At 40.9% G+C, this 12,277-nt stretch overlaps 2 protein-coding genes across 3 annotated transcripts in view; one reads left to right on the top strand and one right to left on the bottom strand.

Annotated features, from left to right (window-relative positions):
- Positions 1-2,441, top strand: part of supt3h (SPT3 homolog, SAGA and STAGA complex component) — an 8,504-nt gene extending 6,063 nt beyond the window's left edge. Inside the window, exons 8-12 of the mRNA XM_042433265.1 lie at positions 288-400; positions 486-590; positions 728-856; positions 1,473-1,562; positions 2,148-2,441. Of these exons, the coding sequence (XP_042289199.1) occupies positions 288-400; positions 486-590; positions 728-856; positions 1,473-1,562; positions 2,148-2,189 (479 nt within the window). The 3' untranslated portion in view covers positions 2,190-2,441. The remainder of the gene's footprint in view (positions 1-287; positions 401-485; positions 591-727; positions 857-1,472; positions 1,563-2,147) is intronic.
- Positions 1-12,008, bottom strand: part of cdc5l (CDC5 cell division cycle 5-like (S. pombe)) — a 22,921-nt gene extending 10,913 nt beyond the window's left edge. The window contains exons 1-19 of one of the 2 annotated variants that reach the window (XM_042433263.1): positions 11,812-12,008; positions 10,759-10,862; positions 10,363-10,524; positions 9,836-9,963; positions 9,398-9,497; positions 8,928-9,054; positions 8,742-8,833; positions 8,370-8,514; positions 7,752-7,943; positions 7,477-7,625; positions 7,210-7,381; positions 6,727-6,891; positions 6,463-6,543; positions 5,511-5,762; positions 5,006-5,113; positions 4,792-4,881; positions 4,489-4,620; positions 3,605-3,685; positions 3,216-3,378 (exon numbers count right to left, since the gene is read on the bottom strand). In XM_042433263.1, the coding sequence (XP_042289197.1) occupies positions 3,265-3,378; positions 3,605-3,685; positions 4,489-4,620; positions 4,792-4,881; positions 5,006-5,113; positions 5,511-5,762; positions 6,463-6,543; positions 6,727-6,891; positions 7,210-7,381; positions 7,477-7,625; positions 7,752-7,943; positions 8,370-8,514; positions 8,742-8,833; positions 8,928-9,054; positions 9,398-9,497; positions 9,836-9,963; positions 10,363-10,524; positions 10,759-10,862; positions 11,812-11,856 (2,439 nt within the window). In that variant the 5' untranslated portion in view covers positions 11,857-12,008 and the 3' untranslated portion in view covers positions 3,216-3,264. Of the gene's footprint in view, positions 1-2,958; positions 3,379-3,604; positions 3,686-4,488; positions 4,621-4,791; positions 4,882-5,005; positions 5,114-5,510; positions 5,763-6,462; positions 6,544-6,726; positions 6,892-7,209; positions 7,382-7,476; positions 7,626-7,751; positions 7,944-8,369; positions 8,515-8,741; positions 8,834-8,927; positions 9,055-9,397; positions 9,498-9,835; positions 9,964-10,362; positions 10,525-10,758; positions 10,863-11,811 lie in introns of those variants that run through there. The other variant, XM_042433262.1, reaches the window with a different exon arrangement.
- Between the last annotated feature and the right edge of the window lie 269 nt (positions 12,009-12,277).

Below are 12,277 nucleotides of genomic sequence, written 5' to 3' on the forward strand. Positions count from 1 at the left end.
AGAATAATGACAGAGGAAAAAACTAATACCGACACCAAAACTTGTGGTCCTGCAAATTACAAAAAAAATCTTAATAGAACTGATAAAACAAGGACTCAATGGTTTTGACTTGTGTAGTTTCAAAGTTAGTATTCTTCCTCAATTGAATGGAGATTAATTTCATTTAAAATGTTTCAACATGTTGGGAATCAGTTGTGTAGTTTTAGCATTTTAAACAACACAGCTCATTTAATTTCTTGCTTTTATGTGTCTTCTTTTGTTTGTTTTGTGTGTAAATGTGAGTCCAGCTAAGAAAGCGTCCAAGTTTCGAGACTGGTTGGACTGCAGCAGCCTGGAGCTGAAACCCAACAGCATCGCCATGGAGATACTGTCCTACTTGGCCTATGAGACGGTTGCCCAGGTAACTAATGATCCTGTGACTGTCTCCTCTCTACTTTAAAACATTTCTGTCATTAAAACCATCTCCTGTCATTCTCTGTCTCCAGATTGTAGACTTGTCTCTGTTGGTGAAGCAGGAAATGGCCGCGAAGACCAATCCTATCAGTCATGTGATCTCTGCCAGCTACATCCATTACAGCACAAACACCGAGGTACACACACACACACACACACACACACACACGTAATTCTCTTAAATAATGTTGTTTTCAGTCACTTAAACCAGAGCTTTGGAGCCCACAGTTATATTTTATGTTAGTACATCACATCCTTTTTTCTTCTTTACCAGGTAAAGAAGGATCCAGACTCACCTGAGGCTACTCCTCCCTCTACTCCAGGCTCCTCCCACTCCGCTAAGCCCCTCCAACAAGGTAACGGCAGTCTGGACGGCCGAGCAAGACAGAGGAAACGCAAGAAGGTGTGTGCGCCTGCTGCAGTCGTATTTGTGAAATATTGGTTGTAGGGCTATTTATTTGTAGGAGCTATTGTCTCTATTAATCATTTAGTCTATGAAATGTTAAAAATTGTACAAAAAAAAATGCATTTACAATGTCTCAGAGGCCACAGGTATCTTCAGTCTGCTTGTTTTGTCTGACTAACAGTCTAACATGTTCAGATATTTAATTTACTCATATATCATATATGATGAGGAAAGACGTTTTAGAAGCTGGAACCATCAAATGTTTTGCATTTTTGCTTGAAAAATGACTGAAACGATTAATCAATTATCAAAACAGCTCTGTTAAATGACTAAATCAGCTTTAATTGGTTGTTCTTAGGTTTGATTGATGTCACACTGGCATATAAATACACTGACCTGGATATCAGGAGACACTAAATTCTGTTATATGATAAAAACAATGGATGCTTCTGCCACAGTGGTCAGTTTGTAACCTCAAAATATGTGTAATAGATGTAATAGTAGAGGGTCAGCTCCTCCTCAGTTTGTTAAAATCCCACATTCCCAGAAACCGAGGACATGACCTCAGCGTGTCCTGAATGGTGTCGTATTAAAACCGTGTCATGTGTTTCAGAGCTGTCCGGCTACTGTGGAACCTCCCAGCGGAGCCATCCAGCCCTGTCACATCAGAGAAGCTATTAGAAGATACAACTACAGACACACAGTATGTACAAACACACACACACACACACACACACAGCTTGGGTTTGGGTGTTTTCAGGTCTGTCTTAATACAACTCATCATATGTACATTGAGTATTATTGTCGCTGTAATTATTCCTCCTCTCCATACTGGCTGTGAATTGATCTCTTCAGTCCTCATTCTGTCCAAAGATGCTTCCCAAAGCTAATATGAGGCTTCAGCAGACTGCGTTTGTCAAATCAAGTCCTGTGTGTCGGTTTATTTCTACTGTTCCATACTGGCGACAAACCTGCATGTGATTCAGCAAGGAAGCCAAAGATTTTGCACTGGAAAGATTAACTTTGAAAGATGCTCAGTTTATTTGCTGAAGTCTCGTATGAGCTTCAGCTAAACCTTGAAATGCTTTTCTGCACAGAATGAGGACTGTGGATTTTATCCCTCATCTTTTATAGTGTAGTTCAGTGTCAGTATGGACAGGATAGATGATTAGAGCACCAGTGACTCCTGCATTAAGACACAAAAATCTGGACTTGTCCTTTAAAACACAACTAATTTAACTTACAGTGAAATTTGACTGATACATTGAATCCCTTTTCTTTCTGTCAGAGTTCATACTGGAGGAGTGGGATGGCCTTCCTCGCCTGCTGAGGATGCAACACACCTTTTCTTACACCTACCTGTACACACAATTATTATTTTTTTTTGTCCAGTCATTTTAATAACTTTCAGTAAGCCTGTCCTGTTTTTTTCAACTAGCTTTGTATCTGTAGTTTATTTATTTTTATATCGTCTTCTGTTGTGAAGCACTTTGTGACGACTGATCCAGAAAGTTGCTTTATAAATAAATTTTCCTTGCCAACAGTATGACCAATCAGATTATAACTCTTTCAGTGCAGACAATCCAGAAAAATTACAATATTTCTTCAAAACTAAATAAAGAATGTAAATTTTGAGTTTTTACACAGCAAGGAAAATCCAGCTACAGTCACACAAAGAAACTACCTCGCGATCTTGCGAAGGAATCCAAGTCCAAATTCCCTCAAGGCATTCCTGAGATATCACGTTCACAAGAATGGGACAGATGTACGGTCAATCTGTCGCCAGCACAGAGGCAGTATGAAGTGGTATCTAGTGGTATGAAGCCATGCAGATAGTTTCAATAGATTTACAACAGTTTTACATCAAAATAAGTTCTAGGGATTTCCTTTACAACATGGTTTTGGATGTTTCTGGTTCTCAAATGTAGTTTTTTCAATGCTCTAACCATGACATGAAATACAATTTATCACTTTGTTTAGATGTGATGTTTCAAATGTGAAACTATCTGCATGTCTGGATGAAAATGACTTTTCTGACCCTTCAAACTTTACTGCAACACAAACCAAAAACACCTCCAGACAAGATACTTACTGCAAGGTTGTTGTTGTTGAAAAAAAAACTTTAATGGTCACTATTACAGAAAACACAAGGGAATACTGAGCATGCTCAAAACTCAGCGTGTGACATCACTGCAACATGAGCACATGAAGGCGGGGCTTGTTTCTGGAATTGCCGCAATAATCAGAAAACGACAAAGTTTCGATTCGACGACTTAGAGGGCGGAAAAGAGGAAACTCGTGTTTCTCTGTATTTGTTTCTCAGAATGGCTGTGAGCTTGATATCAACGTCTCCATGGTGTGTGTGTGTGTGTGTAGCATAAATGTGTGATTAGATTGTGTGTCGCTCAGTATTTCTGAGCACTATTAATTAATGCCTCCCGCTCCATGAGCAGCTCTCCGTATCTCTGCTGAAGTTCTCTCTCTCTCTCCATCTGCCTCTCCACGTCCTCCCGCAAAGCCTAAAAAAATAAAAATAAAATCAGTGATCATTCATATTAGTTTTTATCATCGCTCTTAACCATCCATGAAAAAAAATACTGCAACAGCTAAATCTAACAGTGATAATTAGCTCTTTCTCCATACCAACAGTTTTTTTTTTAAATTATCAGAGTTCTGGATGTTCGACGGGAGCAAACAATCACTTTAATACACACTTATACTGTAAATATATCTGAAATATATTACCGCTTGTCTCCGGGGAATTGCAGTATCTTCTTGTTTCTTCAGCTGAGTGAAGGTCTGGAGCTCTGTGGCCGCTTGCTCCACCTAGTGGACACAGCAAGTATAACACCCTCGTCATCTTCACGGTACAATATTTCATTACGGTGTCTTAGATATGACTGTTAACCACAGCCTGCAGACAAACTGTTTACAACCTTGTCATAGACCGATTATCAGTTCACTCCATATTCAGTCGATATTTACTATTTTTACATTAGTAAAAGAAAGTTCTGCAACTGCACTTTCTAACCTGAACAGCTGATCTGTGGCATAATAAAGTGTGCGGCACGCATAGGAAGGCATGCATAGGAATAAGGAAGTTCTGCAGTTGAGAAAATGCAGTGCTAAAGGAAAGGGCTGTCTGACGGCTGAATATAGTCTGCACTTAAACTGATATTGATTTTTTTTACGTGGCTGCTGGTACTCCTGCCTGCTGCTCCAAACTGGGAGCGTGCCGACCCAAATATACTGCAGGTAATATGCTGACTATTGAGAAGTACCTCATACAGCCTGCAGAGAGCTGCAGAGTTGCTGCTAATTCATCACTATGAGCTGCACCTCTGACATTACTAATTAAATTTCATATATTGATTAAGGTCATCTTAAGCTATAATGTGCAGTAAATAACATGTCAATGGCTGTTGAACGCCAACAAAACTGACTGCAATGAGTAAAAACTTATGTTAATGTGCTTGTTGAGAATCACAACATCTCACACAATGGCCTTTAGTTAACTGGAGAAGAATAACACGTTTCCCTCTTCAGATGTGATATGGCTGTGCACGTCACATACGCCAAGACCGAAGAACAAATAATCCTACAGGAAGTCCTGATAAAGACTTCAGTACCTGTTCCCAGAGTTCACCGTGCTGCTTCAGTAGCCCTAGCGCTCTGGACTGAAACCCTCCCAGGAGGATTTTGAGTTTCTTCTCCAGTTTAGCTGCTTTCCGAGCCTCTGCTGTCATGTGACCACGGTTCACCTGAGGAGGACAGACAGGACAGAGCACATAGTTTTTCGTTTTATGAACATCTATGTCTGGGTTTCTGACACATTTTGTCTCGCAGGTGCAGAGTTTTAACAGATGTAGCTGTTTCAAAAAGGACAAATCTGTGTCTGTTATCAGTCTTCATGTGTCTGTGTGTTTTCTCACATCTAGTTTCTTCTCCAGGCTTTCGATTCGGTCTTTCTTTGATGCCAGGTTAGCTCTGGTGTATCTGTTCTGACTGGGCAGATACAGCACCTGTAGGAAGAGAGAGAGGCAGAGCAGATGAAATAACATTTATTGACAAAAAGGTAGTTTTCATGTGAGGAGAAACGTGGCTAAAAGCGGTTTATCTGCTGGTACTCGACAGACTGATGCTCACCTGTCCGTAGCATTCCTCCCACACCTGGCTGTAGGCCTCCATGCTGAGATCACCGTGGCCCATTCCTGACTTCACCACCTCCATTTCTCCTGCCAGTATCAGCTTAGCCTGTTCATTCACATGTCACACAGGTTACACTGTTAGATAGTGATCAATGTCACCGTCTTTAACACACCTTACACATTGTTATGATCAAACTAGAGCTGCAATGATTAGTAAATTAATCTATTAGTCAGTTGACATCAGTCATTTAAGTCATTTTTATAGCAAATGTGCCAAAAAATGTGATAATTTAATGCTTTTCTTTATCACACATGATAGTAAACTGAATATTTGGGGTTTGGACGGTTAGATGGTCAAAACAAGACATTTAAAAGACTCTTTGACAAAACAAAACTTAAAATTTTAACTAAATTGTAACATTTTACAGACAAAGCAATTCATCAAGAAAATAATTGATAATGAAGATAATCCTTAGTTGCAGTAAAACATCAGTGTGTGTTACCTGCTCCATCTCCTCTGTGCTGACCGGCTTGTAGGCGTGCGTTTCCAGGTACGCTATGTGTGAGGCGTTATTCGACGTGGAGGCGGGGCCTCTGGCCTTGCCGCGCTGCAGTTGGCTGCCTGCGTTGGCTGATGGGTGGTGCAGGCAGTCATGGTGTAGCATGGTGATCATTTCCTGTTTGATCAGCTCCTCTGCCAGCTGGAGGTCGGAGAGGGGCTCCATGGAGCCCGGACGCAGGACGGACTCGTTCACCTGGAGACACGAGCAGGAACAAACTGACATCATCATGCTAACACAAACAAAAGCTTTAAAAAAACAAATAAACAAACTGTGTCTTAAATGCCAAGACTTAGAATTTCTGCTTTTGTTAAACCTTTTTAATGTAAGTTTATTTATTTAGGTTTTATTTAGTTTATTTTTTATACTTAACAGCTACCAAGACTGCATGAGAAAGCTCGACAGCTGTATCGTGTTACGCTGGAGCTGAAATGTTTCCCCGATAGGCTTTAAACGCCGCCGCTTAAATTTCACATTGTTCATAATAATCAAGACGAATGAAAACCAGGCACGTTTTCTCCGCTTCAAGCAGCTGACTGGAGCTAGCGGTGAGCGAACGGGAACGCGGCCCACCAGAGACCTCCAGAGCCCTTCTGCTGTCAAAAGCTCCTGGTAAAATGAATAAAACTATCTGGAACAATTCTATGGTAGTTTTAAGTTATTCCACTGCAGGCGTGCCTGAATATATGAGTCCTGACGTTGTGGGCTCCGTGCACACACAAAAAGCACAGCTGCTGAAAAATGTCCTCGAGGCTGTGGCAGCTAATTTTTAACAGCTTTTAGGAACTTGAGTTTATCACTGAAAAATGCAAACGCAGGTTTCTGCTGATGAAATCTTAACATGATATAACTTGAACGTGAACTTGATCAAACCATCTATAAGTGTGTCTGTTACCTCAGTAGGTCTGGGGAGACTCCTTTGAACAGAAGTGTGTCGCAGCTTCAGCTCCTTCTCTCTCTCTGCATCCCGCTGGGCCTGTTACACACACACACACACACACACACACACAGTAAACCTGAGTGTGACATGCTCTATGTGAACTACATGAATACACGTTCTGAACTGGGGTTTTATGCATTTTACATGAAGTTCTGCACTCAAGAGAATCATCCTCTACATCACTACAGCCTCGTGTGTCTTTGTATGCGGCACACCCACCTGTTTGCGTGCCTGTATGTCGGCCGCATCCTCTATGAACCCGGTCTCTGTCTCGGTTTCTTCAAGTTCTTTCTCTGCGTTTTCGGGAAGAACGATCTCAAAGTCATTTTTGGGAACAGGAAGCGACATCAGGCCTTGTCTCAGCTGCTGCAGGCTTTCCCTTTGCTGTGTTTGACGGGGGAGAGAAAGAGCGGTAAGTTCGCAGGTATTTTATTTTCTTAATTTGTATTTTCCATGTAATTAGTGTTGTTTTAATTACACAACCAGTAGTACAGTTGTGATTTGTTTATGCAGGTTCTGTTTTGCTTGACTACATTCATTACTTATGACACTGTGTGACATTAGAACATCTGTTCAGTTGTTATTTCTTAGAAATGGAAAAGCAGCAAACGTAACTTTATTTTTATTTTACAAAACATTTTTAGTGTTTAAATTGATGTTTACATTTCATATATTCAGAGTTGAGTGACCGTGTGTGTTTACCATGTGTTTAGCGAATGCAGGGTCAGCCAGTTGCTCCTCACTGTTAATATTCAGTTTGTCTCTCAGCGGTGTGCGGCCGGGGGTCAAACCTGGGGTCCCGGCCCCTCGTGGGGTCATCACTCCTCCGGCTTGAGGGGTCATCCCCTCCGCCCCTTGACCTGGTCCAGGAGTTCTGATAGAGATGAAAAGACCACAAATATTATTATTTACAGTTAAAACGGGCTAGTTTGTTGCACGTGGTTATATCAGAATAAATGTGAGTGTTACCTGAACGGGGTGCTGAGTACAGTGTTGGGTGTTTGTATCTGCTGGCGCTGAGGAGTCACTCCACTGAAGTCGCTCTCATGAAGCGGGGTGTTGAGTCCTCCCTTCAGCGGAGTGTCGATGTTGGTCAGAGCCATCAGATTCTGTGCTTCCTGCAAAAATACAGAGAGAAACACAGTTGGTATCTAATGATCTGAATTTAAACTATTTATGATAAATACTCGAGTCCCACGGATTCAGGATTTTTAACTGATACTGATCGTGTGTGCTCCTGTTACCTGCAGTATCCGGTCTTGCACGGCAGGAGTGCGGGGGGTACGTAGTCCTGTTGCCATGGTGTTGGTGACGCTGTACTCTGACAGGAGGGTGGAGGAGGCGGAGTTGCCGCTTTCGCTCTCCTCCGCAGCTTGACGGGCGACCTCACTGGCAACACCCAGCTTGACGACTTCCTCCAGCTCAGCATCACTGATCTATAAGAGAAGTTTAGTTAAATATAAATAATTAACAGGTAGCAGAGAACATTACTAAGAACATACAGAGGGGGTTTACCTCCTCTTCATGAATGTACAAAGACAAGAGTGAAAAAAAAAGAGATTGGAGGAAAACAACAAAGAACTGGAGTTTTTGATGAGACCTGGGATCAAACTACAGCAAAGCTCCCTTTGTAAGTGATAATTAAAGTAGAGTAGTAAAGGCTACTCCAGCTGGAAGGATGTTTATCAGGATAAAAGTACAAACCTCTCCCCATACAATGTGTCCTTACAACTACCTGCTGTGTAACGGTAACAGACCAGTTTGTATGAGCTCCACTGGTCTGAGAGATTTATTGGATATTAAAGTTAAAGATATCAAAGTTAAAGATGTACATGTGCACCAGTCGGTGTGCGGTGGTTTACCTGGGGTGCGGGTAAAACCAGTTTGGAGCGTTTCTTGGTGAACTCGGCCACTCCGCTGGTCTGCAGGATGGCAGACGGCAGATCGCTTTCTTTCTTCTTCTTGATCTTCTGTTTGTCTTTCTTCCTGTCTCTTTCCTCACGTTCGCTACAGACAAACACAGACAGAAAAGCAAAATGTTTTACGAATGAAAAACTGTGAGGTCAGATTGTATTTAGTGTCTGTCTCATGATGTGAAAAGTGCATTTCCATCTCTTGTTGCTTAGTCATGCATGTTTGTGCACAAAGTGGAACCGCATTTAAATGAGGGTGTTATTTAATGGTAATTTATAATGTTGTTTTCTACTGTAAATATAACATTTAATATTACTGACTTGCGTAGTTCTCCATCCAGGTGCTGCTGCCTGAGTCGTTTGAAGTTTGGCTCCAGAGCGTCATACTGCTCCATGCTGGTGTCATAGAAACCCTTAAAGTAAACAAAAGTAAACAATTCATAACTTACAACATGATGTCTAGCTCAAAGACTCATTAAAATGAGCAGAACAATGAATAATAATTACTGCTGTGGGTTTCTTTTCGAATGGGATTTCAGCATTGTAGTCCACTCCTCTCTTCTTCTTCCTCTTCTTCTGAACATCGATTCCTGCTGCTCTCAGCTCTCTGCGCTTCTGCAGAGCAGCCAACCGTCTGCAGCAGAAAGTGAAGAAAAACTCAATTATGCCTTTTTTTTGTACTTGTCAGCAACTTTGTAGGCTTTCTCATCCCTAGAGCTACAACTAAGAACATCAGGCATGAGAAAATATTCCAATTAACATAAAAACTAAATTAATTATGTCATGGCTATCTAAATAATTATAAACAGGGAATACCCCCCAAATTAGCAAAACAGTGGATCAACCAAAAACTTAAATGTTTAACTAACCTGGCAAATTCATACATCAAGCCAACAAATGAATAGAAAATGAGTAACCAAAACTGTGTAACTGTAAATACAGCCTGTGTGTTTGTATGTGTATGAACTTAGTTCAACCTGGCTTCCTCCAGCTGTTTCTCTCTGGCCTTCCTCTTGGCTTTCTTGCCCTGGGTGTTGGCCAGTCGAGCCCTGGCCTCTGACAGCATCTCCAGCTCATCTACAGATAGTGAGACAAACAAAATTATTTAGTTAGAAAACATACAAAACAATATTGTTAATATGAAGCTACCATCTCCTACAGCAACAAACTTAATTTATCGAAATAAATATGACCTAGCATGATACTTAATTCTTTATATGGATAAATGAAAACTTTCACTTCTAGAAATAAAAGAAGTCCACTGTGAGAGAACAGAAGTGGATATTTTAAGGACCGGGGTTCATTCTGTCCCTCTGGTTGGAGAATCCTATAATAAAGCTTATTTGGATGTTTAGTTCAAACAAAAGTTGCCGAAAAAGTCTTGTGTTTATTGTGTATCAAGTGTGTTACTGTACCTTCATCCATGTCCACAGGGTCAGGTCTGGCAGGTTTAGTTTCAGGATTAGGGTCGATCTCTCCTGGTTTTAACTTCCTGGGGTCCTCTCCCACCTCCTCCTCATTGTCTCTTTGCGCTGCTTTGTCTCTAAACACAAACAAAAACAAGAACCATGAGCACACAGAAATACATGCACAGGTAAATCATATGATGAAGCTCAAGTTTGTGTTAAATACTTCTGTATTTGGCATCTAATAAATGATGTGTCGTGGGTGAACCTCTACTTGAATCTGTAGGAAGTTGATATCTAGAAGTTCTTCAGGGATTGTGCTTATGTGCGAGTGAGATATCAGTTCTTTAGAAAGTTCCCGTGCTGAGCTGCAGCACATCCGTGGACGGGATTGAAGTATAAGTGAAATAAAATGTACATGGGCTGTAAGTTTATGAATCATGCTGTTATGTCTTCAGTATTTACAAATGTCTTAAAATTATAAGTGCTAAGCATATGTCGTGTATAAATGTGTGTCAGCTCATATAAAACCGTACAGCAGGTATTCGTAGTGCTCCAGACACTGGGCAGCAGTGCGTCCTATGATGGGAGCGATGGTCCTCCACTGAGTCGGCATCAGCTTGGCCAAATGAAGCAGCTTCTCCTCCTCTTCTCTGGACCATTCTGTTTTCTTGATGCTGGGATCCAGCCACTCGTACCTGTAGGCAGACACAAAGCAAACTTGAGACAATATAGTTCAACAAACACACAGCAGATGATTGAGAAAGCTGTCTCTTTTATGAATGTCAGTTAATTACATCAACTGCAAGCTAAAAATTGTTACTACTGTTAAAAGCTACGTCCTCTAGACTTGTACTTAATATTATAAGAGAATGACTGAAGGGTAACTACTGTTGTTACCATCACATTTGTGTCCAAAGTATCAGACTCACCATCTTGCTTTACACTGTTTAGCAGACTTGCGGTGCAGTAGGGAGGCGATACGGGACCACTGGTTTTTCCCATATTTCATCACCGCTGCCTTGAGGATCTCATCCTAGATAAAGAAACAGACAGACATAAACTCTTAGCATCGTCTTACCAGGTATTTTATGCAAACCTATCGTACAATTAAGTCTAACTTCATGTTGTAAACAGTGATCACAATCAGATAACACCATTGCTACTCTTACTTAAAGGATAGATTGACAATTTTTCAAGTCTGCCTTAAAACAGGTGTGTATATGAACACAGAAAGAGGTTTTCCTCACTGTAATCATTCCTAATGTTCATACTGGATATTAAAAGATGTGTTTTCAACTGCACTTTCAATGTAAGTGATGGGGACCAAATCCAAAGTTTATCTAAAGCAGTCTGAGTTAGTCATATCAAGTGGATATCTGCCACATTTTTAGCATAAAATGCGGTGGAAGTATAGTAAGAAAAAGAGAGACTTCGGCACTAAAAAGACTAACGTTGAAAGATGTCTACTAGATTTGACTCATTTGAACGGCTGAAGCTTCATATTAACCTCAGTTAAAACTTTTAAATACATTTATGCATAGTAACTTACACCATAGCACACACTTATGAAGGGATCTTCTAATGGTCAGTGTGAACAGGAGAAATAATTACAGCAAGAAAAACCTATTTAAATGTTCATTTGGGCACCTGACTAATCTTTTGGGACAGATTTGAAAAACTGTGAATCCGTCCTTTGACGTCTTGCAGCCTGTCTGCAGTAATGTTTGCTAATGACATATCTAACAATTATTAAATTCGTAATATTGCACTTTAATTATGTTGTTTGTTGTTTGCGTGTACACAGCTTTACACAAGCGGTAGTAAAACTATTTGGACATAGTTGGCAGCAACAACAAAACCAAACTTGCTTAAGCGGGCTAAATCTCGTTAAGTTAGCAGCTAGCTTCATGCTAACGCAGACCCATAGGTTTACTACTGGTGGTTAGCATCATGCAAACGCAGCTAGCCATGTAAACACGTACCTCAGTGTTGCGCCAAACGCCTCCTTTTATCATAATTCGCGGCATCTTGGCGGCTTGTTTCTCTCTCCTCCTTCAGTAAAAAAATATAACGGATTCACAGCCAGTTATGAAGATAACTGGTGTTCACTATTTACACTTCACTACACAAAACCTCACAGCCAGCGCAGAACGAGCACGACCGTGGACCACACCGGAAACTCAACGGTCCACCGCAATGCGTTATGGGTAAGAAGGCAGCAGTTGGTGTTACATCGAAATCAGTATCCCCATCGCTTTTTCTATCCCCTTACATCAACCTGAGCCCAAATTTGTACCTGTCCCCCAACAAGTTGTTTGTTTTCTGTGATACTTAATCTCAACTCAACCCCGTTTTATCTCTAAAAACGCTATAAACACTCTAAAAACTATAACTAAACTAAACACCAACAACATAGGCCAACGGTACGCGGGAGACTGTTTGAATGGG

Source organism: Thunnus maccoyii, chromosome 14 (genome assembly GCF_910596095.1).
Source record: "Thunnus maccoyii chromosome 14, fThuMac1.1, whole genome shotgun sequence".
Lineage (NCBI taxonomy): Eukaryota > Metazoa > Chordata > Actinopteri > Scombriformes > Scombridae > Thunnus > Thunnus maccoyii.